The sequence below is a fragment of the Tursiops truncatus genome, chromosome 1 (assembly GCF_011762595.2).
Source record: "Tursiops truncatus isolate mTurTru1 chromosome 1, mTurTru1.mat.Y, whole genome shotgun sequence".
NCBI classification, from domain to species: Eukaryota; Metazoa; Chordata; class Mammalia; order Artiodactyla; family Delphinidae; genus Tursiops; species Tursiops truncatus.
The window spans coordinates 82,784,878-82,812,787 of NC_047034.1; the positions used below are offsets into that span (position 1 = coordinate 82,784,878).

General features: G+C 48.0%; 1 protein-coding gene across 7 annotated transcripts in view; it reads left to right on the forward strand.

Moving 5' to 3' along the window:
* Positions 1–2,179: 2,179 nt before the first annotated feature.
* Positions 2,180–27,910, forward strand: part of TSPAN2 (tetraspanin 2) — a 41,879-nt gene continuing 16,148 nt past the window's right edge. For 2 of the 7 annotated variants that reach the window (XM_033861395.2, XM_073809251.1), the window contains exons 1-3: positions 2,180–2,337; positions 18,056–18,158; positions 26,461–26,558. In XM_033861395.2, coding sequence (XP_033717286.1) covers positions 2,269–2,337; positions 18,056–18,158; positions 26,461–26,558 — 270 coding nt within the window. In that variant the 5' untranslated portion in view covers positions 2,180–2,268. Of the gene's footprint in view, positions 2,338–4,840; positions 4,944–18,055; positions 18,159–18,746; positions 26,559–27,910 lie in introns of those variants that run through there. The other 5 variants (XM_073809254.1, XM_073809244.1, XM_073809249.1 and 2 more) reach the window with 5 other exon arrangements.

Below are 27,910 nucleotides of genomic sequence, written 5' to 3' on the forward strand. Positions count from 1 at the left end.
GCTCCTGTCTCTGGCTTTGCATAATGTCTAGTTTAAAGGCTAACTTCCTTATTTAATTTAATGTAGTCTCCTACTTTCATATAATGATGTACTCTTGAACACGTGTTATCAGTTAGGATGTCCTCGTCCTGTCAAGGGTCAGCTCCCCTAAGACACAGCTTTGTTGAAGGGTGGGTGGCTGGGGAAGTCTACACTCAAAATCTATATCTGTTACGTTAGGCAGGCAACCCTCTGTCTCTAATGCATGTGTGCTAAAATTGTAGTGTGAAAGAATAATAGATTTATAATAGGGGTTCTGTTCCCAGAGGGTCGAGAATGTATTTTGTCTTAGAGACATAAAATTCAACAATATATTTAAAGTATCATAGCATTGTTGTTCATTTAGTTCAGAGATTTACTGAACGCCTACCATGTACTGGACACTATTCTTTAGTTCTTTTCTTTTTGGATAGATCAGAGAGGACAATAAGTGTTTGACTGAAACTAAAGATGTGCCTCTTTCTGCATTCCTAATGACTTCCATCTCTGCCTCTATTTCACTATTTGGGGCTTATACTTATTACCAGAATCCACACATTCATTTTTCTGTCTTCTCTTCATTTTCATAAGTTAAAATTCATGAGATATTCAAACAAGTGTCCAAAGACACAGATGGTAAAGACGGCAACATGGTGGAAACTGACTGGTAGAGTACAACACAGTGATAGCTAACCCTTATATTGTACTTACTTACTCTGTGCCAGACACTGTTCTAGGTACTTTACAAATATTAACTCATTAACCTGCACAACTCCACGAGGTATGTACTAGTACCTCCATGTTGCAGATGAGGAAACTGAGGCCCCAGGACAGCTTGGCACTTTTGTGAGCTGACTGAAAGCTGTGCCCTAGCACCTTCTCCACTCACCTCCCTCTGCTCCACTTGGGCTGCTCCCCTTCTCACAGGCCCCCCAGGAGCCCCTGGCTTCTCCAGCCCTGTGCTTTGGCACCTGCGGCCCCGTCTGCTCTTCCCTTCTGCTCAGACTCGTTCAGGACTCGCTCAGGCCCACTGTCCTCAGCAAAGCCTTCCCTGCCCAGTGCCAAGAGGGCAGGCGGTGCTTACCAGAACCTTGCCCCACATCCTCACCTTGCTATAATTTGCTCATAGATCTGTCTCTACCACCAGAGCCAGTTGCAGCAGGCCTGGCTGTCTCCTCGTTGTCGAGTCCCTGAGGCTTGCTACTATCCCTGGCCTATAACGGGCACTTAAAGTTTTACTGAATTAATGCATAGGCTCCCTGGATTTTACACTTTCTTGTCGCCCCCGTACTGCCTGGCACCACATGTTGCAGACACTTAGTCATTCGGAGTGGGAGCCTGGTTTCCCCACCAGACCCCTAACTTAATAAAATAAAGAGAAACAAAACCTTCCCCCCTTTGCTCCCATTTCCACATCACAATAATCCCCGAGGATTTGGATTCCTTTCCAAGCTCTCCCATCAGTCGAATACAGCAGGACCCGGAGTGTCTGACTCCCCTCCAACGGCCAGGCCGAGCAGGATGGGTCGCAGTCTTCTGGGCGCAGGGAAGCCGCATCCCACGCCTTCTTCTCCCAGTTCTTGCCTATTAAGGTAAGAGTTGGAGTCGCGCGGAAGGGGCCGAGGGAGGGTCCCCTAGAAGCTGCTTCCGCGGCCTGTGCGCTCGCAAGGCGCTGGGGAATCACAACCTGGGACCGGATGCCCCGGGCCGGGTGTCCCGCGACGGGTACTGCCAGCTTCTGGGCGGCTTTGGGTCCTACTTATCTCTTCTACCCGAGGCCATCTTCCTAGTTTCCATAGCCACCAGGGCCGTGTCCTTATTCTCAACCATCACCGCAGGCCTCAAATGAGTCTTTGCACAGAGCTCTGATTAAATGAGTCTCGGGTCCCCAGTGGACGCTCCTTCCTCGCAGATGCTCCGATAACCACCGCGAGAGGGGTGCCTGCGGGGCTCGTCGCCCGGCCTGGGGAGGGAAGGAGGCGGCCTCTCGTTCCGGAGGTGAGCGGGGTACCTGCTCCTTCTGGCCGCTCGACCCCCACCCAGCGGCGCTCCCACCCATCGCCAGCCTCTTGGCTCGGGGTCCTCCCCGGCCCTCTCTCACCCTGTGCCGGCTCCAGCCCCGCCCCCCCGCCCCCCCGCCGGCCCCGCCCAAGGCCCCTCGCGCTCCGCCCCCTCCCCGCCGGCTCCCGGCGCTGCCGGAGCTCCGAGTCCGGGCCTGGGGACTTGGGATCCCGCCGCCGGGGCCGCAGCATGGGGCGCTTCGGCGGGGCCCTGCGGTGCATCAAGTACCTGCTGCTCGGCTTCAACCTGCTCTTCTGGGTGAGACCCGGAGCGGAAAGGGCCGGGCAGGGGAGGGGGCTGGGCGGGGACGCAGGGCAGGGGGCCCCGGGGAGCTGACCGCTGCGGCTTCCGAGCCGGGCTCCTGAAGGCAGGGTGTTCAAAAAGACGGAGGGAAGAAAAAGGCAGACAAAGCGGGCGGGGTGGGGAGGGGGGGAGGGAGGGAAAGATGGAGGGGGAGAGAACCGACAGAGAGAGAGATTGAGCAATGAGAAATGGTGAAAAGGGGGGAGACCCCGTGCGGCTCTTCCCTTTGAGGAACCTCTCTGCCTCGGTTTTCATCTGGAGTCTGGTAACACCAGGTGCGGGGCCACCAGCTTCTCTGCGCACACACCCCCTTCTCGCTCTGTCTTTCCGCTGGAGCAGGGGCCCGCCAGGGCGCCGGGACTGCCAGAGGTGGTGCCCCATCCGGAGTGTGCGGAGACATCACCTGGCTGTGGCGGGCTTGTGTAGGAAATTGGGGGTAGCAGTGGAAGTGGTATTGGTGGGGGTTCAGCCTTTTTCTGGGCATTAGGGGAGGGTACCGCTGGATGGAGGGAGGCGGTGGTGCTCTTCTGTGAGGGAATGGGCGGAAGGGAGGGGCTTGCAAGGGGCAGCAGCACCTCCCCACAAACCCCAGCTCAAAGCCTTTGCTAAATCCTACTGCTCCCAGAGATGATCTCATTCAACTTTGCGTTGAATGAACAACATTCCCAGGATTAGTGGTTCACCGGCTGATAGGGCCATGACCCTTGTCTCCTGTATTACTGGGACAAGATTAGGGCTAGACCATCCCTAGATTCCTGGATATTCTGCCTCAGGCCCTGAAGGACTGGGAGACAAGGTCTGAAAATTGTCTTGTCTGCACATTTCCTCTTGGGCTTCCTCAAGGGAATGTCAGTCACTATAACTGCTCAGACAGACCCTGAAGGAAAATACAGATCTTGCATTGGGTGAAGAAGTTCTTAGAGCTGGGAGGGAGCAGCAAGGGGGCTGGGGTGCTTGAAAATAACTAGGATAGAGGAGGTTGCTGTTTGTCTTATCTGCTCTGGGGAGTTTGTTTTCCCGTGACTCCAACTAATTAATTATTGAAGGATGGTCTCTGCTTGTGTCTGCCAACCCATCAGCCCAGATGCCTGGGTGACTCCAGCAGTTCCAAGCTCTCAGAGGTCAAGTTGCCATCCTCAGCATCCTGCAGCAGGGGAAGGTGTGAAGGAGGTACCCCACAGACAGCCCTGAATTTTAAAAATACACATGGCTTTTGTACGCTTGGGCATTTACATCCAGCATACTATCGGGAAGGGCATTTCTAAAGGCCCTTTATGTTGTGCTTTTGAATAGTCTGGCTTAATTTCAAAAGCCGTTAATTATAAATGTCATGCTTTAGTGACACTCTTCACTCTCACTGCTTACAAATTCAAAAGAGGTTTTATCGAAGTCTGAGAAGGAATTCTTAGGCTGGGTACAGTGCTTATTTAGTGCCTGATGCTGTGCCAGCCTTTCCAAGATAATAGGCAACATTTATTGAGCATTTTCAGTGTGTCAGGGACAGTGCTATGCACACTGCATTCATTATTAACTTAATCCTCACAACAATCCTGAGGTGCATACTGTTATTATCCCCATTCTTACAAATAAGGAAAAACTGAGGCTCAAATAGGTCCACTTGCCCAAGGTCACACAGCTAATGAGTGGCAGAAGTGGGACTCAGACTCAGCCTTCATGCTCCTAAGCACTGTGGTACATGTAGTTAACCAGTGGTTCTCAAAGTGTGAGTCCTGGGCCAGTAGCATCAGCACCTCCTGGGAACTTGCCAGAGACGCACATTCTCAGCCCCATCACAGGCCTGCTGAATCAGAAATTCTGGAGGAGGGACCCAGCAATCTATTTAAACAAGTCCAGGAAATGCTTATGCTTGCTCAAGTTTGAAAACCACTCTGTTAAAGAATCAATGCACAAGGACTGTAAAAATAACTTATATATGTAAATATAAATAAATATACATAATTTATATTGACAAAAGTATATATATATATATAATTTATAAATTAAAAATACTGTTCCCTAAGCTGCTAATCTAGTTGAGGAAATGACCAATGAATATAGAACAACAACAAACAAACAACAACAGCATATAATCAAGTGACAAATTTCACACCTCTGACTCTAAACACAGGAAGGAAGGGAAGTAGGAACAAAGCAATGTTAGAGTGCCTATCATGTATTAGCCGCTGGGGTTAGGCATGACCTTTTATATATCCGACCTAATTAAGGAGTTCCCAGCAATAGTGAGGAGTTGGGACAGTTGTCCCGAAGAAGGGGACGTTTAAGCTGAAGATTGAAGGACTGGTAGGATGGAGGTGGACAAGGGTGAGGGGGGTGACACACCACCCACGGGCAGAGGAACAGCGCAAGGGTGAGTGTGACCACCAGCTGACAAAAGGATCAGGCTCAAGTGCAGAGACTGCAAGCAGAGTGTGCTTGAGCAAATTATCTTTACTTCTAGCCCTGTTTTCTCAGCTGAACAATTGAGGTAAAAGAGTTGCTGAGAGGATTCAAAGGAAATATGTAAAGTATCTGACTTCACCTTCCTGTGAGCCCAGTATGTAGTAAGTGCTCAAATTTTTTAAATTATTACTTTTATTATTAAGTGCCTGGCACATAGAAAGCATTTAATAAAAGTTAGTGCTCTTTCCCCAGAGTCCCTTAGTATCGGGGAATAGTGTATATCTTTGCCAAGTAACTTACAGCTTGTCTTTGCTTTAGGATAACTACACACTGGCTTCTCAGTTTGTACTTATGGATTTTCCCCACTAGGACTTAGAATACTCTGAGAGCAGGAATCTTTTTCTGTCTTGTTCATGGATATATCTCCAGCGCCTAATAGTACCCAGCTTATAGAAGGCATTCCATAAACATCTGTAGAAAGAATTGATGAATCTACAGGTTAGGGAACTGGATACAAATGGCCTTCCCGATTTGCAAAGGTAATCAATTGTCAACTTTATCTGGAGGACTGAGCCTGTCTCTTCCTGCTCATTCCCTGTCGGTTTGTTCTTTGTACAGATTGGGCCCAGGAGGAGAATATGGGGCCTTCCTCACTCTCAGTTCCATGGGGAATGGGGACCAGGGACCAGCAGCAGTCACAGACAGCTCTCCCATGTCTATAACTGTACAACCAAAGGGAAAGGGGCGACCTGAAACAGGCTCCTAATTATTTAGAGGAAAGCGATTGTTCGGGATAAATTGTCTAGATGTGTACCTTCACTGTAACTGAGGGAACCTGATTCCAGGAAAACCCCACCCTAGTTTTTGAAGTTGTTTTTTTTCCTGGTTAGAGGGTTTGTGGGAAGTTTGGGGAAGGGGGAGAGGGCAGGGGACAGTTTTCCTGGAAGGACAGGCATTCGCCATGACTTCAGGCGTTCTATTTACACACTCTTAGATGCTTGCGTGCCTGTCCTTCTGAGGTCTGGGGTCCCCCTGGGTGACAGCACTTCCTTTCCTGTCAGGAACTCACCAGAAGGCAGACGCAGAGGCTGGGTGGGGTATGTTTTGTGATCTGCAAATCGATTCACAACCTCCTTCTGGCAGCTGGGTGAAGTTTCCCTAGGCTGTGCTCCTGGTTTTATAAACATTCAGCTAGAGCCTGCCAGAGCCAGCAGAGCACTGCCTGGCCCAGGGCTGCTGACTGTGCTCACCATTGAATTTTAACAAAACAAAAGTAAAGCCTGGCCCCAAGCCCCACTAAATTAATTTCTCTTTTCATGGCTGATGTCTAACATGAAACCCCTCCCAATATCTGTCATGTCTAAATTCGGACATTACAGTCAGATAGCATGGCATGGTCCCATGCCTTTCACTGCGATCACCTTTTTTTTTTTTCCCCTCCGTTGCATAGTGATATAAATAAAACACCACAATCTACCAAGCCACGTGTGTTGGTTTAAAGAAGAAAGAAAAAAACCTGGGCTCTGTTTATTCCTCGGTTTGTTGTTGTGTACTCGGCGTTTTCCCACCGCTGTGCTGTGTGAGCTGCTCAGGGTCGCCGACCAACAGGAAGCAGGACCGTTCATTGTTGAAAGTCAGACGCCATATATGGCTTGTTTGAAGTTGCTCTCCTTTCCTTCTCACTGTTATTAATGCAGCTCTGGAGTTTCACTTGGTGATGCCTAACAGGTGCTTTTAGGAAAGACCGTGTCTCGTGGGCTTACGAGATGTCTGACTTGTCTACTCCTCTTTCCCAAATTCATTTCAAACTGTAGCTCCAGAGCTACCACCTGTCAGAAAGACTTGTTTAAAAAAATACCCGAAGAAAGTATTCTATGGGTCCACCCGAAAGCTAGACCACCCCAGAAGGCAGATAGGAATTTCCTTGGCCCTGTCGTTGGATAGTCTCCATTTCTGATTTCTGTCAAGGTGGGGAGAGAGCGGCAGCCTCCCCTATTTTGGACCAGAGGGGCCCAGTGGTGCTGGGAGGGGCAGAACTCTATGATAGAAGCCAGCCTGCAGAAGCCAGAGCTATGGTTCCAGGAGTCTGGTAGACCTCGGCCAGGTCTAGGCAGCATGGCAATTCACATCCACGAATTCAAAGCCTGGAAGGTGGATACTGGCATCTCGCTTCCTGGGTTTATTCCTGGCCATAGTATTTACTAAACAGGGGTGCTTCGTTAGTAAGCTGTTTAACCTCTTTGAGCCTCCATTTTCTCATCTATATAATGGACATAATCAAGTATCAACATCAGTGTATGACTTTGGTGCAGATAAAAGAGTAAATATATGTAAAGTATTAAGTATGGTACATGAGATAGTAAATATTCAGTAACATAGATATATATTACTGGTAGTCATATTTAAACAGTAGAAAACAAGTGGGAAAGTGGAATCTAGAATCCAAGAGATTCATAAAGGTAAGGAGAAGTAGGAAACAGGTGTCCTAAGTCCAACCAACCAAGCAAAGTGGCAAGAGTCTTGTAGCTTATCGAAGGCCTGAAGTCAAAAGGAGAGGTTCTTTCCTCTGCAATTAGTCACTCAGCAAGTATGTGCTCACCACCAGCTATGTGCCCAGCACCCTACCAAATGCTGGGCATTCAGAAATGGTTGAGACGCAGTCCTTGATCTTGAGGCACTCAAAAGACCTTTATTTGGTGCTCCTTTGTGCCTTTGAGTATAGTTTACTGACTCTTTAATGTCTTTGCTCCTCGGGGCAGGGAGTGTGCTGTGCTGGTATCCTTCTTCTTCCATCTCTCAGCACCTAGAATAGCTTCGGGCGGTCACTGGCACAGCTCTGGCTAACAGACCCTAGCGCTGGAGCTGTTTGTTTGTTCCCCGCCCTGCTTCTGTGCTACCAAGGGAAGGCCAGGGGGTAGAAATAGGAAAACCTTTGGTGATCAGTGCCTCTCAAACTTGAACATGAATACAAATCTTGTTCAAATATATATTCTGATTTGGTAGGTCTGCATTTCTAAGAAGCCCCCAGATGCTGTTCATGCTGCTGGTCCAGGGAACACACTTTGAGAAGCACCGGTTTAGAGGTGGCCTTAAGAGGTCAAAGATCCACTGGTGGCTCTCATTGCTGAATGGGGCAGGGAGTGCCCTTCCTTTAGGCCTGCTCACCTGGCTTCCTTGTGGCAGTTCTCTTAATTCCATTTACCACTTTACCGTTATTCTTCTAAGAATTTTCTTTTACACTGAGACTTGTTGGTTTCTACAATTACCAGGAGGCCACCTGTCCATTGCCCATTATGTTTCACTGTGTTATTCCAGAATATGTAGTATCTTTGGGTCTCCAATCATGTGTGACAAAAGAGAACATAACTTCCATTCCCCACCTTAACACTGACAGTTAATATCACAACAGGGCTGTTCTCCTAAAGCAAGTGACACTCTACGAACCATCATGTCATGCTTGCAAAGGAATTAAGGAGAAGGAATTGAGAAAGAAGCCCATAAGATGGGACGACCAGATGGGCTGAGAGCACATGATACAGATGAATAGGGGTTACCTTGGCTTGCTTTTTTCATCCTCTTTGGGTTTAATTAGGGACAAAAATAACATTCATATGATGCTTTGGTTTAAAAATGCTCTTACATACATTATCCCATTTGATCATGAATCACAACAATCCCATGAAGTAATGTAATCCCCGTTTTACAGATGTGAAAGCCGAAAGGCAAGCACTGTATGGCTGGGGTCCAAGAGTTCGGGAGGAGCAAAGCCAAGATTCACACCCTGGTCTTCTGATTTTAAACCCTGTGTTCTTTTCACTGTACACATTTATGAGGGCACATGGAATATAAGGTATAATAAATGCTACTGGCTTAGAAAACGTGAAGTTTATGGCTGGGGAGATTATATCCAGTGTTGGATTGTCTTGATGCATTCCAGAAATGCAGGTGCAAAGAGGTGCATAACGCTCTGGCATGTGGGAGAAAGAAGAGAAAGGCTGAGAACACCCCTGATTGGTTTAAGGCAGAGGAAAAGCAAGATGGGAATTGAGAAAGGGTATGTATCAAGAGACAGTGTTTAAAATTAGTTTCAGTAGCAAGAACTTGAAGAAGAATATTAAGCATTATATAAATGGAAGGTACGTGCTGGCTGCTTCCCCATGCACATTTTGTATATTAGCTTCCTTAATCCTTACAATGACCTTCTGAAATAGCAGCTATTGTCACCCCTAGTTTATATATAAGGAAACAGAGGTACAGAGAGTTTAAGAGCCTTGTCCGAGGCCTCAGAGCTGGCCAGTGGCAGAGCTGGGTTTCTGTGCGTGGCCCCAGAAACTGTCCGCTTAAACACTCCAAGTCTACAGACTGACAAGAAGAGAAGAGTGAAGCTGTGATGAGCATGTGAATTCCAGACCTGCACTCTCCAATATGGCGGCTGTGCTACTAACCACATGTGGCTTTTCACACTTAAATTAATCTATATTAAAAGGAATTTAATATTCACCTTCTAAGTTGCACTAGCCACATCTCAAGTGCTCAGTGACCATGGGTGGCTAGTGGCTGCAGTATTGGACAGCACAGACAGAGAACATTTATATTTACATCACTGGAGAAAGTTCTTTTGGATAGCTCTAGCCTAAATATAGTTATTCTTTCTCTCCTAAGTCATCTTTTCCTGTTTTTCTCTTATTGGGTCTTATAAAAACTAAAACCAAAGAGAGAGGGGGAACATACTTTCTGGAAAGCAGGACCGACATACCTAGTATAGAGGTTTAGAAACTCAAGGGAATCCCAGCTGTCATGGAAAGAGTGTAGTGCTAAAATAAAAATTAGTAGAGGAAGGCAGCCGAGGACTAAATCATTAGAATCATGGCCATGGTGTTTCCTATCTTGAGTAGGATTAAGTTTTCAGTTTGAATATAACATTAGTGAGTCTACCACCATAATAACAATAAGTGCTGGGCAATCACAGTTCTGAATGGTTCTAAGTATGTAAGGTGAACTCATGTAATCTCTTAAGGAGGCACTATTATTACCCCCACGTTGCAGCTGAGGAAGCTGAAGGTTAGTGAGGTTAAGGGACTTGCCTGAGATCACAGGACTACTAAGTGGCAGAGCCTGATTCAAACCCGGGCTGCCTAGAACCCCCTGATTTTATCTGCTACAACTCCTCGACAACACAGCGTATAATGTGGATTGTTTTTGTTACTAACCTGTCCCAGAGCATCATTATTCAGTCTGAATACTCAGAAGAGGTAAAATGTTCTACAAGAGCAGTTGCGGAATGTTCCAAGGTGTGTGCCAAGCCCTGTCCTCCCCATTGTAATGGTGAAAGAGTCAGCTTATAAACTGGGGCAAAGGAATTAGGCAGGGACAACAGAGCCCCCCAGTGGGGCAGGGATGGGGCCTGGAAGCTGCTGCCACGCATCCAGGAAGCCCACATGGTCTCCCTGTGCTCCCTGTACCCGTCTAGTCCCCTGTAAGTGGCCCAGTGCTGCTGCCTCTCTGACCCCAAATGATTTCTGGTCAAATTGCTGTTAAGAAAAATTCACTCTAGAATACAAGACTTTCAGGATTCCATTCAAGCTAACTTTTGAATAAACAAAGTGTTTTGGCTTGTTCCAATCTAACCTGAGTTTTACCTGAAGCATTTTTTTCTCCCATTGTCTGTCTGTAACAACTAAAACCGGGTGAAGATCATTATCATTGATTGATATTCAAAAATCCTGTTTATCTGCTCAAGAGTAGTTCTCTCAAACTACCTTGAAAAATATTAGGCTGTAAAATAAATATTGTTTAATGTTCCATCTTTGCTTATGTAAAAGTGCAATATAGTTGAGATGTCATAGACGTCAGGGTAGCCCTCAAAGTCCTGTTTACTCAGAGGGCAAGCCTGGGATAAGAGCCAGCTGGATGCTGCCAGGAGGGAGTTCAGAGATCACAGAAAAGACCATTATTGTCCTCCTGGAGCTCGTCCCCCCGGTCAGGTAAGACAGACACTGGCTTTAAATCACTTTGATAACTTGGTGGATTGGATTTTACTTTAGTTGTATTTGATCTTCATTTGATAGAGCCGTCTGCTCAGTGGAATCATTAGCCAGTAGCCTGTGGCATTTGTTTTTACTGTATGAAGAAAACTATACAGCCATCATCTTTCTCCTAATCCTTACTGACCTCTCCTCTCCTTTTCCCTGTATCTCTTTAGAAGAAGGCATTGTGTACAACCACTGAATAAATACATACACTTTCCATATCTATATTTATCTGCTTTATCATTCAGAGAAAGCTTTTCATCCTGGCTCAGTTTCCTTCCCCGACCTTAGTATCCCCCCAGCACTTTTGTACTATCCCCCCCCACCCCCCAGCAATGTCAATTGATCCACACAAGTTAACTCTAACAACCTAAACAAACAGCAGAAGGTATAATTAGGACAAATATGTAGCCCAATTATCTTTCTGGAGATGCATAGAACACTCCTGCTCTATCGCGGTTTGAATTGCAGAACCCATCCATTAGTGCAGAGAATTAAGCATTGATTTTTAAAATATATCCTTACCTGAAGGAAGTCTTTCAGGAATTTCTTAGCATAAGCTTGTTCTTATGAAATTGTTGTGAGGAAAATAATAGGGGAAATCAGAAACACTGGCAACTAACCAGTGCGTTTCCAGACTGACACCCATGCATTTCCAACCTAGCAGCCGTCTCATCATATGCTGCCGTAGTCCTGCCTCCCAATTCCACCTCACCTGGTCCTGATGTTGAGGCAAGGGTAGCAAGCTTCCTCAGAGGTGGTTTCACCTGGATGTCATATGGTGTTTGGCTCTTGGATTTCTTCTGACAAAATCCTTGATTTTGAGGAAGTGCCATCTCAATCCTTGCCTTGCTTTCACTGCATAATTGGATGAAAATCTTGGGAGCTGGCTTACCTCTTTGAGAAAATTAGTATCATCTTCTAGAGCAAATGTGCTTCCGACTTTTGCCTGCTAAAAGGATGAAACTCCCACTACCCTTATGGTATCATAATGTGATTTGCAATCAGATCAAGAATTGTGAATGTTCATTACCTGATTCCATCTGGGGTGAGAATTGCCACCAAGAGCAAGTATTAGCTTAAAAGCTTTTAATCACATTTCTAGGACTGAAGTGTCATTTCCCTCTGAGTGACGTCATCCCAAAGAATAGAATTGCAAAAGAGTTGGGTATGTATGTACATGGTATTCACCCTGGAGGGGCAGGAATACAGAATTCATTTTGTTTATTTTTTCATTCAAGTGCATTGTGTGTGTGTGTGTGTGTGTGTGTGTGTTGCCATGATTACATTAAGTATTCATATGTCCTGCCTATAAAAGGCATGTATAGATTTATTCTTTGTGTCCATGCCTGATGCATGGCACACATCCCTGCAGGCTTGGAAAACACAGAACTGATACTACCTTCTCTAGTTTTGTTTTGTTTTTCTGTGGGAAAATGTTTTGCTGAGTATATTCAACAGTGTATTCACACAGTGCCATCTGAGGTGTCTGCGCAGTGTTTCCCAGGTGCAGATGAATTTGAAATCAGCACTTTGGGAAGTATTCCCTTGGAGGGCTGTGAAGGAGTTTGTTCACAATTGCTTCTATCAGCCTGTCTTAGGTCAAGTCGCCATAAAAAAAAAAAATGCAACTATAGATTGGGTGGCTTAAACAATAGGAATTTATTTCTCACAGTCCTGGAGCCTGGAAAGTCAAGATCAAGGTATCAGCTAATTCAGTTCCTGGTGAAAGCTTTCTTCCTGGCTTGCAGACAGCTGCCTTCTCCCCGTGTCCTACGTGGCAGAAAGCACTCTCTGGTGTCTCTTATGAGGGAATCCCATCTTGGGAGCCCCACCCTCATGACCTCATCTAATCCTAATCACCTCCCAAAGGCCCCACCTTGAAATGCCATCACATTGAGGGTTAGGGCTTCAACGCATGAATTGTGGCAGGGAGCACAATTCAGTCAACAGCACAGCCTAAACTGTACCTTTGTGAAGGCCCTCCATGCGTTCATTTAACAGATGTCTGTTGGGAGGTGGTTGTGCAAGGCAGAGGGGTAGGTGCTTGGGACACAGCAATATAAACCCTGTCCCTTCCCTCACATAGCTCAGGACTTAATTTTTCTTTTTTAATTACAGAAATATTTAAACAGAAGTGGTTGTATGAGACATGGAGGAAGACACACACCTGGGCTAGGCTAGGCTTCGCAGAGGAAGTGACATGAGAGCTGACAGCTGTGAGTGGGTGTGAGCCAGGTGGAGGGGAGCAGAGGAGAACTTTGTAAGCTAAGGAAATAGCAAGAGCAGGGTCCCCAAGTGGGAGAAGGAACTGAAACTGTGTGGCTAGAGCTTCTGAGGATAATTAACTGGGTCTCCTGTCTAGGGAAAAGCACATGAGCTGCCTGAGAACATCCCTAAGTGATGCTTTTTACCCAGAAAGGGAGCTTTCTGGTGGGTTTAGTCATCAGACAGCAGAGTAGCATGTATTCGCTCTTTGTGATCAGGGTGGGCTACCTTCTGCTGGAGGCAAGGGGTGGAGGTGGGGGGAGCTGAGAAGAATGAAGGACCCAGGCCTGGGGAGTGATCTTCACATTTTTGTATCTCAGCACTACCCTCCCTCCAATTTGGTGCCTTCCTAAGAACCACGTTTGTGATTCATGAAAGAAAAAATTTTTTAAGTAAAAGAATATGTCCTCAAGATAGAACATTTCATCAGCAATCCCAGGAGAGTGGAAATAAATACAGCACAATATAATTGAAATCCAATAACAAGCTTTGCTTCATGTTAAATGACTTGTTTTCTGGCAGATAAACATTAATTAAAGGAAACTTTTTGTTCATCCACTTTGCTTTAAAAGTTTTCCAGTTGGGTCTGTAGTCCTCTTTTCTGCTGCTTTAGTTTTAGAACACATACAGGCTTCTCCATGGACATATGCTTACAATTTGCAACTTTGTCCTGCAGACTCTCTGGAATATGGTTAGCTACTGAAATGACTTGTCCATGAAAATGCATAATGTAATTGTACCAGGTAATCCCCGATCTAATGTCATCATCTATTCCTTACATTTCTATCTTCTTTTTCTATTTTACTTCTCTCTTCTTTTTAACTAGTGTACACACTTTTGCCTTCAAAATCCTGTTGCATCACATTCTCTGAGTGCTTAATGCACAATTGGTGCACAGAAGACAAATGGTGATGCAAAGAATGATGACATCTGGGGTCTTCTCAGGGGCTGGTTCTCTGACCTGCATTGTTAGAGTCCCTCTTGGGCCACAGAGGTGGGATCAGTTTCTCCACTAGCCCCTGAGATCCTTTGGAGAAGGAACTGGATCTTCCTTATCTATGAATCCTTGCCTCCTGGCTCAGGACAGATGCTCAGCAAATGTTTATTAAATGATTAGCATCAAAGCCCTACTCATGCTGTTGTATGAAAAAGTCCATCCCTGGAAAAACAGTATTTCTAATGGTAATTGTTCCAAAGGCATGGGGATTGGTACTAGTCGCGGATGCGGAGTAGCCCTCAGCAAAGTTCTTCGGTTGGTAGAGCGGATCCATCATGGTCCTTGCCGATCACCGCGTCCAGCCCCTAACATCCCCCCTCTGGCCTTCAACCACTCAGGTCGTTACCTTTGGCTTCTCATCGTGTCTGGCATCAGGCAGCACTCGTGCTGCTCATTGCCCCCAACAGAATGAGGGCTCCCGCCTCCCCTCTCCTCAAGGCCCTGCCATGGACTTTCCACAATGGTAGCAAGCTTAGTACAAGCCGTGAGCCGTGTGCCCTAACTCCTGTTTCAAGCCCCAGACTCCAACCTTCCCCAGATTCCTCTCTCTCCCCAGCACAGGGTTCCATGAAAGGCAGCGCAGCCCTTACCCACACTGTTCCCTCTGCCTGGCATTCACTCCTCCCTCCAGTCCCTCCCTGCTCCGACACTTCTAACTCATTCTTCAAGCTGTAAGTCAAAATGGAACACCTTCTGCTGCACGCTGGTCATCACGCTTTGCTCTAATCCCTGGGCAGTGAAGCAGGTCCGTGGAGCACACTTCCTGCGTCCTGTGGCATTTATTAGTTTACGGGATTATCTTCCATGTCAGACTTTTCATGTCTTTTTCATCATTGCTTCCCTAATGCTTAACACGGTACCCAGTCAGGACCATAGTTACCTCCTCCGTGAAAGACAGGGAGGAAGGAGAGCAGATGAGGACGGGCGGGGGCACGAGAAGGAAAGCAACATGAAGGGGCAGCCTCTCCATCCTTATTTGTTCTCATGTTGGCTGCAGTGTTGAGGTGCAACCAGAGGTACAGTGTTGTATCTGAATGCAAAGGAGGGGCTGAGAATAGGGGCATGGGGTGGGGTTGGGGGGTTGGTCTAGTAGGGTTAAAATTTAGCACTAGAGGCTGCTCAGTGAGACTTCTCTTCCCGGGTATGGGACGCACAGAGCAATGGGCCTTACTGACACCAGACTTGCTCACTTTGCCCCTGACTGGACTGGACTTGGTGTGAATTTTTTTTTTTTTTTTTTTTTTTTTTGCGGTACGCGGGCCTCTCACTGTTGTGGCCTCTTCCGTTGCGGAGCACAGGCTCCGGACGCGCAGGCTCAGCGGCCATGGCTCACGGGCCCAGCCGCTCCGCGGCACGTGGGATCTTCCCGGACCGGGGTACGAACCCGTGTCCCCTGCATCGGCGGGCGGACTCTCAACCACTGCACCACCAGGGAAGCCCGGTGTGAATTTTTTTCAAGCAATTTCAGGTGTGTGATAGAGCAACCAAGGTGCAGTGAACACAGAGTATTTCAAGAGTCTTGAAAGAACAGTGAGTTACAAAGGACCAAAGAGCTTCATTGTCTCTGTTGATGCCACTTTCCAAATCGGGGATGGCTGTCATCAGGCGCAGCCTTGGGCTTGACCTGGCCCCGCCCACAGTTTTCCTGATCCGGCGGCATGCTGGGAGGATTCCCTCCGCAGTGACGACATTCAGCCACACCACAGTTTCCTTGACCCAGGAGGAAAGCCTGGGTTTGGGGTTGGGGGGGTGTGGACGAGCAGGCGCCGAGTTTTTCTCATTTTGCCCCTTGGCTTTAAATTGCAGCCTCTCTTTTAATTTTCCATTATGCATCAAACACATCGGTGCCAAAAATGGACAAATGTATTCCGTCTGGGAGGATGATCCCAGACAGCTATAAATTAGAGCTTGTGGTCAGAGGTGCCAAAAATGTGGCCTCGTGATAGGGTGTCCCTGGGACCAGTCACCTCCTCCACAGTCTGCTCAGTGATTACAGGCCTTGGCCTGACGCCTCCATCAACAGATTTTCGCTTCGTACTTGGAAACTCTTTCCACCGAGTTGCTGCAGAGGCGGCGTAGGCAGGGCTGCCTGTGAGGCTTTGCTGGGCACATCTGTCCCAGGGAGCCCCTAGCACTCCGAGGATAGGGCTTTCCCAAGGGCATCAGAAAACAGCAGTGACCTCACAATGACCTCTTCCCTGCACCAGAAACAGCAATGACCTCAAAGCCGATTTCCTCCCAAACTAAAGCACAGCCCAAGAAAACTCTCCCCTTTTTTTTCTGGACTGATCAGTTAAACTACCATATCACACTTTTAAACTTACAAGAGTAATACCTGCTTCACGCACAAACCTTAGAAAGTATCGTGAAAAGAGAAAAGTCACCTGTAATTTTACCTGTCAAAGAAAAGTATTGTTAATGTTTTAACATGACTTCTCGGAATATTTTTCCACGCCTTGCTACCCTTTTAAAAAATGCAAAAACCTTTGAAAGCTGGTTGCACCCAGTTCCTTTAGCTGTTCCTCACATTATCTAATTAGTGCTTTCCTCTAAGTACCGGAAACTTTTAGTTGTTCCACATTAGAGAGTCCAGCTGGTAGACCTCTGCCCCTCCAATTCCTCCTGCAGCAGTCATGCTGCTCTGCTTAAGAAGCTGGCCATGGAGGGAATGGGCCTTGGGAAGATGGAGAGTGAAGAAAGATAAAGTCCTCATATATATTCAGACAGATAGCCCCGGCCCTTTACAAATAGCCCACAGACAGCAGGATCTTGTATAAACAGGGCTCTGGTCTGACCCTGACTTTGACATCATTTTTCCTTATTAAACCTCTCCTTCTCTGACTTGTGTGCTTGTCTCCGTTTTGCCGGCATCTGTGTCTACTCTTCCCTGCTGGGGCGGGGGCAGCCTCTAAACTGTTGGTCTGGGGATGGGTTAGGGGAGCCCAACACTAACTGGATGGGTTGGCAGAACCACGGGGCTCTTTCTACATCTCTGCTCACTTGTGGTGCCTTGAGTCCAGAAGGTGCCAGTGGCCATCTGTTGACTGACACAATGAAATTCGAGATGGGTGTTTGTGGAGAGAGAGGAGCCTGCTGGCGGGCCTTTGTGACAGTCCTGGGAAGGAAAGGCTTCCAGCTCAGGTGCGGAGCCTCACAAAAGCCCTCCGAGTGGCGGAGAGGAAGCGGGCCATGACTCTACCAGCCGCCAGCCTGCCCAGCCGCTGCCTGCGCCGGCCACTCATCTCTCCCTGAGCCACACAGCACACAGACCAGGCTTTTTCAGAAAATTACTTTTTCCTTTCTTGCTTTCCATGGAAACCCAAAATAGCAACCAAAAAAAAAAAAAAAAAAGAAACAAAACAACCCCAGCCAGTTTCCCTCACTGCCTGCAAAACCATCCCCAGGCAGTGCGGCACCGTGACAGTGGCAGCCGGGGGGTTAGGACGGCTTCTAGACGCCTCTGAAACGGCTTTCTAACTGGGCACTGCACACTCAGGAGGTGTGGGCAGGTTCTGAGGTTGGCGTGTTTTCTTCCCATTTAAAAAAGTGGGTTTCCCCCAGTCTTGGAGTTCATCTTGCTCTCGGTGACCTCTCACTGTGGTGTTGGTGAGGAAATCCCAAGTGCCCAGCAGGGGACAATAGGGCAGGAACCAAACACCTTCCCGGGGGACTGTTGTGGGAATACCCTTTCTGAGACGCCTCCTGGGCTGTGCTGTGTATGCCCCATAACCGCGGGGCAGCCTGGCAGAATGGGAGAAACTCCAGGCTTGCAACCAGGAACCCCCAGTGTTAATATCACATCAGGGACCTGGGGTGGGCTGGGGGCTTTGAGCACATCATTCCACTCCTATTATAAGAAAGAGGAGACGGGCTGGTTTCTTAGGGGCCCCCCTCCAACCCTCAGATTCTGGGCCTCAGGCCTCCCAGTTCCTGCACACACTTTCCCCTCCCTTGTAAATGCAGGCTGTTTGCCTTTCAGCTGGCAGGGTCGGCAGTCATTGCTTTTGGACTGTGGTTTCGGTTTGGAGGCACCATGAAGGATTTCTCATCGGAGGACAGTTCCCCAGAGTACTTCTACATGGGTGAGTGACTTCAGCTCTCCTCTGCCTTAGCTGGGGCTGCCCCGGCTTCGAGTGGAGCCTGCACCTGGACTTCTGGGATGGGGGATGGAGGGAGAGAAAAGATGCCCACCTGGCCCTGGGGTAGGGATGTGTGGTCCAAGCGGAGAGGAGAGGGCCCTACCACCCCTACCCTGCCCACCCCACACGTGGTTCATCCCTCTGCTTCTAAAACCAAGGAAGACCAGGTGGGACTGAACTATTGTGTTTCTTTCAGCCACTTCAAGAAAAGAAGCCCAGCGTGTAACCACAATTCATTTCCAAAGAATTGGAAAAGCCCCTTTGCCCCCCTGAGTGAAGTGGGCACACCACAAAGTCAGTTATTCACTCATCCATCTGGGGTGACGGGGGACCCCTGCCCAGTCAGGGTCTGGTTCTGGGTATTTGTGATCTTGTATTTTAAATTTTCTAGGAGAGACACATAATTCAAAATGAAGAGAGACATCTCAAGATGTGGAGGGGTCAATCTCAGTCCCTCCATGACTAGGGACTGCAGAGGGGAGAGAGAAGGGGGGGAGGAGGGGGGTGGAGAGAGGAGGGAGGGGCGGAGGGAGGGCTGCCATGGAGAGAGGCCTCAGTGTGGGAGGGGTAGTAGCCGTCTCCCTCCAACTGTGGGAAAGGGGTGAGGAGCTGGAGGCTGACGTAGCCTCCAATTCTGAGACCATGTGATAAGTAGGGGATGAGAAACTAGTGTGTAACCAAGTGTTGACTTGGTGGTATTTGCAGTTGGTGCATCAGGGGTCATTCTAAACTGGTGAGGCAAGAAGGATTTGAGTTAGGTTTGAAAGACCAACCATAATCGATAGAGAAAAGGAAGAATAGGGACTGCAGAGGTTTGGGGCACACAGTGTGTCTACAGGATAGTGATTAGCAAGCCGAGGCTGGGGAGAGGACTCTTACCAGAATGTAAAGGATATGGGCATGGTAGGAATTAAGATTAGAAAAGTTGGGGAGGGACAGAGGACAAGTATAGAGGGCCTTGAATGTCAGGGCTAGTTAATTTAATAAACAATAGAAGGATAATTTAGGGTTTGGGGGAGGGTACGACCTACACTGCATTTTAAAGAGATTATTGTGGAATGAGAGGGGAGGACAGAAAAAGACGGTGCTAGATTGTTGATATAGTCAGGCCTGAAGAAATAAGGGCATAACCCATGGTGGTTGCAGTAGGAATTGTGAAGAAAGGGACAGAAAGACAAGAAACTTTATTAAGCGTTATTAAATATTATTATTAAACATCGTTAAACTCAGGGACAGAAGGAATCAAAACAAAAAAGATATCAATGATAGAGTCAAGCCTAGAATTCACAACTCATGGTTTTCAGATGGAAACCTGAGGTAAGGGACCCTGCTCGGTTAGAGAGAGGGGCGGGTATGTGGAAGGAAAGATGGAAGCCAGTCTGGGGGGCAGCCTCTGTCTGTGTTGCTCCAGAGACAAAGCACTGATAGCAATTTCACAGGTGCAGATTTGGGGCCAACATAAGAAAAGCTTTCTAATGCCTTGATAGATCAAAGAAGCTGAGCAGACTTCTACAGGTCAAAGTGATCCCTCTGATACCTTGGTATTTACCCCAAAATCAGAATGGAGCCTTTACCAATACAGGAGATTCCTGCATTAAATAGGAGAACAAACTAGTTCTATACAGACGTTCCTGATCCTATTTCCTAATGTAAACTAAAGCAACATGAACAGCCCAAGATGCAAGAAATGTCATATATTTATGGACATATCGGTCAGGACTCTTTTAATTGCAAATCACAGAAACGACTCAAACTGTCTAGAGCAAAACAGAAATTTCTTGACTCACGTAACTGAAAAGTCAGAATTAGTTCTCATCACAGGGACACAAGTGATGTGATTGGAATGCAGTCTGTAGCCACCTCTTAGCTCCGCTTTCCTGTGGCCCCAGTTTGGGGCAGGTTCCCCCTAGACGTGATAAAACGTCCACCCACAGCTCCAGGCGCCATCTCCCAGGTAACCTCAGCAACAGTACACGCTTCTTTCATTCCAACTGATCCAACCGAAGTCCTGGGTCGCACTGTCGCTGGCAATCTTGGGTCCAGCGCCCGTTCCCACACCAGTCATCGCGGCCAGCTGCTCGGGACGGGCTCGTTGGCTGAAGCCTGGGCTTCACACCTGCCTTGGCGCTGAGGCGAGTCAGCCCTCTCAGACCACAAGGACTGAGAGTGGAGGAGGTTCTTTGTCTAATAGAAAAGAAAAGGAAGTGAACCCTGGGTGGGGAAAACAACAGCCCTCCCAGCAGGGCCTGAATCCTTCCTGCTTGTTCTTGGCACCTGGGGCGCGGTGTGGGTCTGCCCACCCTTGGTTCTCCCTCCCCTCTCTAAGTCACCCTTGAGTAGCTGGTGGTGAGAATGCTCACGGTCAGTGCTTGAAGTCCAGAGAAGTGGATTCTCATAGAGTCTTAGCGCTAGACGGAATAAGGAAACTGAGGACCAGGGGTTGAAGCAGAGGAGGAGGGGTGCTGACAGTCAGCCGTGGTTTTCCAGCCCTTCAGGGTGGGGCTCAGCCCGCACCCCAGGTCTGCCAACGCCCAGGCCTGTGCTGTCTCTCTGGAGAGTGCCAACAAGAAAAAGTCCTTGTGAGGTCAGGAACCTTTTCTCCACTTTAAATCCTTCTTATCATATAAATAGGAAGAGCAATATACATGTTTACAGAAATGGATGTTTCTTTCCTCAATACATAATTTTCCAAATAGGAAAGACACCAGTTCCCTAGCAATAAAACGAGAAGAAAAGGACACCAGGATTCCATTTTATGGACTTGCATAGCAAACAGTGTGAGGTAACAGGACTTTAAAGAAGAAGCAGGCCCAGTTTTTGGAAACTCTCACTTCATGTCACAGGGTACTGTGCACTGCTCTGTGTATTTTTCCTTTTCAGAATAGGTTTCAGAGCAATCAGCCCATTACACTCTTATCACCCCATTGTTAAAGAGCCCTGGAGATAGGCTTGGCCCATTGAAGCACTCTTAAAGAAATACCACCTCTCCCTGAGAGGGACCTCAGGAAGGCACGTGGTCTAGCTCCCTGCTTCTGGGCACATGACTGCCACCTCTAGGGGGATGCTTTCCTCTCTGGGACCCTTGGGTCTTTCTCCTTGGTGATGGAGAGAAGGTCCCTTCTTATAATAAAGATCTGGAGGTGACTTCACAGCCAGAGGCCAGTGTGGAGAGGATCCAGCTGTGAGGGGAGCTGGAAATGAGGCCAGGGAGCCAGGGTAGTCAGACTGACTGCACCTGCTGCCTCTTCTCAAGGACCTCTGAGCTCAGGTCGAGACCTGGAGGCTGACCCGGGCTGTCGTGTCCACTGGTTGCTATCGTGGAGAAAGGAGAACCTGGCAAGAGTGGAGCTGGCAGCAAGAAAGGCTGGGTGACTTGGTGTTTCCCAGACCCTTTCCACATTAGTCTCCTTCAGTGAACTCTTGGGAGAAGGCCCCAGTGTCTTCCAAGTTCCACCAATGTGCCCCTCTGCTTTCCTGATACAACTTGTCCCTGGGGCTGCCCCTTAGGGGTACAGGCAGCACAGGGGTCTTCTTTCCAGGAGGCAGAGTGAGGAGCGATCCTCTCGGCCCTCAGAAAGCTGGAGCACATGAAGTCATGTCTGTGAGCAGAGGACCGAGGGCGTCAGCGGGTTTCTCCATGAAGGGGAAGGGGCTGCCCACACAGATGGCAGCCACTCGCTCTCCGGGATCGCAGGCTGTCTGTGGCTGTCCCTCCCTGTGAATCCAGAGCCGCAGAGCCTGGCTTTGATGGCGGCTGGATGTTCTGTGTAAGGAAAGCATTCCAGCGCTGAGTGCTGAGGGGCTGGCTTGACTCTTTAAAAACTCTGACTCACTCTGCTAATATTTTTTTACTTCTCAATTTTTAGTTGTACCTGAGATTCCTAGTAATTGCAGAACAGACACGTGCCATAGCTTACATTGTTGAGACAATTTCTCCAAAGCATTTTTACAAGAACTTAATAGATAATTATTGCCATATTACACATAACAAAACTGAGGAATAAGAGGACTTACCTAAAGGCGTGGCAGGCAGACCTGGATTTCTAGCTCCCACCAATGTGCTTTGAAGGGAAAACCCAGAAATCGTCAATGATAGATCCCTCGGGCACTTCTCTCAAGGAAGAAGGAAAAGAACCCTCCTGCCATTTGTAAATTGCAAAATTCACAGATTTCTAGCTAAGAAAATCACGCTTCTTCTGAGCTCCTTCTGAAAGTGCAGCATAGGAGTGAGGGTGTGCACTTTGGAATAGAACCCCGGGTTCAGTTCCAGTTTCCCCCCTCACTAGTCATGCAATCTTCCATAAATTAGTTCTCCGTGTCTCAGATTCCTAATCTGTGAAATATGAATACCATTTCTACAACCTCATAGGGTTGACGTGTGAGATGATTTAACCTATGCACGTGGCTTGAGCGCAGTACCTGTTGTGTCATGAGCCCTCAATAAACGTCAGCTGTCATTACCGCAGTGAGGGCAGGCTGAGGAAGGAGTCAGCCTGCGGGAGGCACAATGATGTGGGAGAGTAAGAGAGGGGAAGATAAAAGAGTGGTTTAGATGCCACGAAGTCAGGGCGAGACACCAACTGGTAGCACTGAGGCTTCCAGGTGGCAGGTTCCTGAGATAATGCCTGCCTAGGGCAAAGGACAGATGCTACATAGAGCAGCTGAGGCACTGGGAATGGTGGTGGTTACTCAGTGTTGAATGACTCCATGACTAATGTATGTTCAGCTCCTAGAACAGCACTCAATAACTAACAGCTGCACAGTACCTAGTCCTTACCTTCCCCGTAAACTAAGTCCCATCCAATATTCTAAATACATATATAATTAGGTGTGTCCAGGGCAAGCTGGGAGAGAGGGAAAGTTGCACAGAGGCAGAGAAAAATATTTTCAGATGAAAAATGGTCATTAGGAGGGTATGTGAAATCACCTGCAGCTAAAAGCCACCGAAATTGATGAGCGCGTCACTCCCCAGTCCTTAAAAGGGGAGCCATTTAAAAATGAGTTGATGCAGACAACCCTTTAGGATGCCACTGTCTCCTTTCTGCGTTAACTGAAATGATGCTTCTAGCTTCAAAAGAAGGAGCGGAAACCAGAGACATGTGATGGAATTGTCAGGAAATTGGTGGTAGCATGTCACCTGGAGATCACTGGCGTTGCAAGGCCCAGCTACTAATGCTAAAAATGCAATATCAAAGTGTTTTCTCTTTTTCAGCTCAAGGGAAATAGGACTCAGAAAGCATAGGGGATTGAGAAATAGGTCATACACTTGTCACAAAGCTGCCGTGGGAGCGAGAGGGCTCTACAGGAACCATCTTGGAAGTAAAATGTGATTGCCAATTAATGTATTCATTCAACAACTATGTTTTGAGGGCCAGATCAAAAAAAAAAAAAAACGATAAGGTATGCTTGGAAGCTACAAGTGGCCTTGTGGTGTGCAGAGTATTACAACCAGATTTGGAACTAAAATCAGCAGGCCCAAGAAATTTGCCACGTGTAGAATTTCCTCTGATTTTCCCACCAGCTCCAACCAGCAGTGTCCATTTGGCATTGAACTGAGTCCTGTGGCCACACATGCACACGGAGCTTTGCTGGGGAGAGGCCTCAGGAATCGGAGCCCCTGGGGCAGTTTCAGGGTGTTTGCTGTGAGCTCTGGAATTCTGATAGCCTAAGAATGAAATATTGTACAAATAAGTGAATTTTCTTGGGGAGCTCTTATTTCAGAAGGAAAAGGGGCTGAGTTAGCTTGTTTGCAGTGGGGAGCAGGTCTGTCCTCCTCAGAGCCCGGTGCCGCTGTCCACTGTACCCCAGCCTCCGCAGGAGCACCCCCTCTCCTAGAGTCCACACTCTCAGAAGGCTTTCCCCGCGGTGTACAGCCGCGCCCTCATCTACCTGACTTGGGAGAGCCCAGCCCTCTGGTGGCTTCCTGGATGCTTGCTGGAATGTATCCCCAGCGTGTATCTCTAAGCAAAGAGGGGCAACCATAGACACAGCCAGTCCAGAACTTCAGATTAAGTGTGCTCTCTCTCTATCCTCTCACCCAACAAACACTAACCGAGAATTCTGTCTTGTTCCTAGCATAGTCTATGTAGGGTGAATAAGGTTTGTTTAAGGACCTAACATCTATAGAGAGAGACATAGATGAGAACCCACAGAGGTACAACATGGAAAAGAGTAGGCTGGGTCACATCATAGTGAATTCCTATGTGGCTGGAGTGTAGGATGGATAATGTCCCCAGTGGGTCCAGTCTCTAGTGACTCGAAGCAGAATCTGTAGACTGTATCATGTAGCAGTGAAGAGGCAATGAACATTGTAAGTAGGAAATCAGTACAGTAAGGCAGCCCACCCAGGAGACATTCCGTGAGGGAACTGCTCCAGTGGGGTGGGAATCGGGGCTCGAGGCTTTGCGTGTCCAGCCTGGAGCCCTCTTGCCACTCTTACCCCCATTAGTAAAATGGAAATGTGTATAATACTTGCCTTACTTAGTGGCGCTGTTTTGAGGAGCCAAAGAGATGATGGAAATAAAAGAGCTTTGAAAAATAAAGAAAAATTTTAAAACAATAAGGTATTTCGGCAGTGGGACCAACAATAGTATTATTTTTAATACAGTATCATTTCTCTCATTACCACATCCATTCCCCATGAAATTATTTTTTTTAGAGAAAAGGAAAAGGGAGGGAGTGGCTGAGCCTGCCTATTGGGAAATAAATAAATACCCATCTCAGGACCTCGGAAGAGCAGGGCTTCCCGGACCCTGAAAAGGGCCCTGAGAACAGCCTGGGTGGTACAGGGAGCAGAGCAGCCCAGCCTGCCGCCTAGTCTGTCGGGGAACAGAGAGGGCTGCCCACAAACAACTGTCAGCACCCAGAGGGGCCCCTGGAGACACCCTGCAGGCCAACCTCAGGGTTTCCCCACAGAGGTGGGACGCCAGCTCCCCGCCCTCTCGTGGATGGGAGTGGTTCCCAGCTGACTCATATGAATGAAATGCAGAAAATAAAGTTGAGGTGATTGGCATTATTCTAAGCAAGTCGAGTGCCAGGCCCCATATTTTGTTCTAACTTATCTCAGAATCAGAAAAGGAAGTAAAAAACTGGCTTGCTTTTATTTCTCTCAGAACAAGACATTTCTACCCTTCTCTTTCTCTGTGGAACAGCTGTTCCTGTGGCTTGACTTCAGAACTAAGTGAAACGACCACCCAAGTTAAGGCCGCTGTTATTGTTGGAGAGGCAGGATGGGATAAAGCTAGCTTTAGAGGCAGATGGGTGTTTTTATCCCAGCTCTGTGATCTTGGGCAAGTCACTTAACCTTTGGGGGCCCAGTTCCTCTGTCTAAAAAAATGGAGATAATAATGGTACCTGCTTCATGAAGATTAAATTAATAAATCTGTGCTAGGCGCTTAGAATAGTGCCTGGAGAAAATAAGCCCTTAAAATAAATGTAGCTAATATTATATTAATAATAACATTATTTGGTGCATATTACCTTATCGCCTCCCCTCACTGGCTATTTTCTTGTAACACTTACCACCTTGCGTGCCTCCAGTGTATATGGTACTGCCTTCTAGAGTTTATCATTCACACAAAACCATATTGTCTCATCGCTGTGCCCTCCGCCCCCCTCCTTGACTAAAAGCTACCCTCTTCCGTTCCACCCACTCCCTGCTTCTCCATCTGAGCCTGGGCAGATCAACGGCCCCCCTCCCGTCCCAGACACTTTGTCCTCAGGGCCTCTCATGGGATGGGGACAGCCACGAATTCCAGAGTGCCACGAGGGCCACGGGCTCCTAGGACGGTAGGGGTTCACGTCCCAGCTCTGGCACTGGCTCCTCACCGCCCCTGGACCCACTGTCGCCAATCTCTGTGCATGGTATTAACGCCCACTTTACAGGGGTGGCGGAGATCTGACAGGTGAAGTGCGTGGCACGTAGGAGGCGCTCGCAGATGACTAAGCGTAAGCTGTGGGACAAAGGCGATTTCTGATCCTCGCTGGTTGTGTGAGCCTGGGCGGCTCCCTTCACCTCTGTAAGCATGGGCTTTCTTTGTTCCCTGGGGATTACAGCAGCCCCTACCCCTCATGAAGCTCTCAGCAGGAAGCCTTCCACAAGGGTTCCCTTTATCCTATGAACAACTGAAGGCCCTGCGGGGCCAGATGCCTGGGGCAGTGGTGGCAGAGGCTGGGCTGGCAGCACTGGTGCCGGGGAGAGGGCCGATCTGGAGTCGTCAGCCTCTTCTCTGGCCTCTTCCCCCAGGGCTCTACGTGCTGGCTGGAGCGGGGGCCCTGATGATGGCCGTGGGCTTCCTCGGCTGCTGTGGAGCCACGCGGGAGTCCCAGTGCGTTCTCGGATCTGTAAGTGGGGCGAGGCGGGGAGGGGCTTGGCCTGAAGGGAGCTGGACGTTCTCTTTGTCCCTACCTCTGTGGAAAATGTGAAAAAAAACAAAAAATAGGTCATTAGTGTGAAGATGTTTTGGGAGAAAAAGTGCCTCATAATATTTCACAGTGAGCGAGGCAGCTACAAGATTCCCATAGTCAGGGAAGCACTGTTATCGATAAGAAAAGTACTGCTGTTTGAGATCGGTAATTTAAACAAACATACCTCTTGTGGTTTATTTTAAGCCTATTTAGTTTAGTAGCCTCTGGTTTTTAAAAAAAAAATGAAATAATTTCCGTTAACTGCTATACATCCAGTGCCAGTGTGACCTAAGAAAGAAGAGGAGCAGGAAGAAAGTTTTTGTGTTTCTCCATGAGGAGAAATGGCAGTTTTATTAGGCGGCCTCTCCTTACTCATGGCAACCTTTGGTGTTTGAACTGTGGCTGCTTCTCCTGATCTCTCTCTTTTTTTTAAATAAATTTATTGATTGATTGATTGACTTGGGGGTGTGTTGGGTCTTTGTTTCTGCGCACGGGCTTTCTCTAGTTGCGGCGAGCGGGGACCACTCTTCATCGCGGTGCGCGGACCTCTCACTATCGCGGCCTCTCTTGTTGCGGAGCACAGGCTCCAGATGCGCAGGCTCAGTAGTTGTGGTGCACGGGCCCAGTAGCTCAGCGGCATGTGGGATCTTCCCAGACCAGGGCTCGAACCCGTGACCCCTGCGTTGGCAGGCAGATTCTCAACCACTGCGCCACCAGGGAAGCCCTTCTCCTGATCTCTTGCCATGTAAGATTTCTAACTCATTCCCTCAGTTCTCTATTCTTTCTCTTTCCCCTGTTGCTGAGCGTCTCAGGTCTTGTTTATCACTGAACTTAGTTTAATCAGAGCAGACCCCGAGATTGGAACAGAAATCTGTCCAGAAGGACACCCTTCACCTCCACTTCCACCTCCTCTGGGAAGCCATCCAGACCACGCAGTCTCAAGTCACCCCCTCCCCAAACCCAGTCCCACCAGCCACTCTCTATCTTCTGGTCTTATTTTATATCTTTATAGAATCTCTTTTGTTCATCAAGTAGTCACTGAACATATGGGTGCCGGGTGCTGTTCTAGGTTGTGGGATTTCTATATCACTCTCTGAAATTAACTTACTCTTTTATTGCTTACTCATTTATCATATCCTCCTTTCTCTACTATAAGGTCCCTGAGAGCAGAGGCACTGAGATCTTATCTTATTCACCACTGTATACCCAGTATCAAGGACAGTACCTGGCACAGAGCAAATGCTCAATAAACAATTGCTGAATGAATTAATGAGTGAATGAATGTGTGA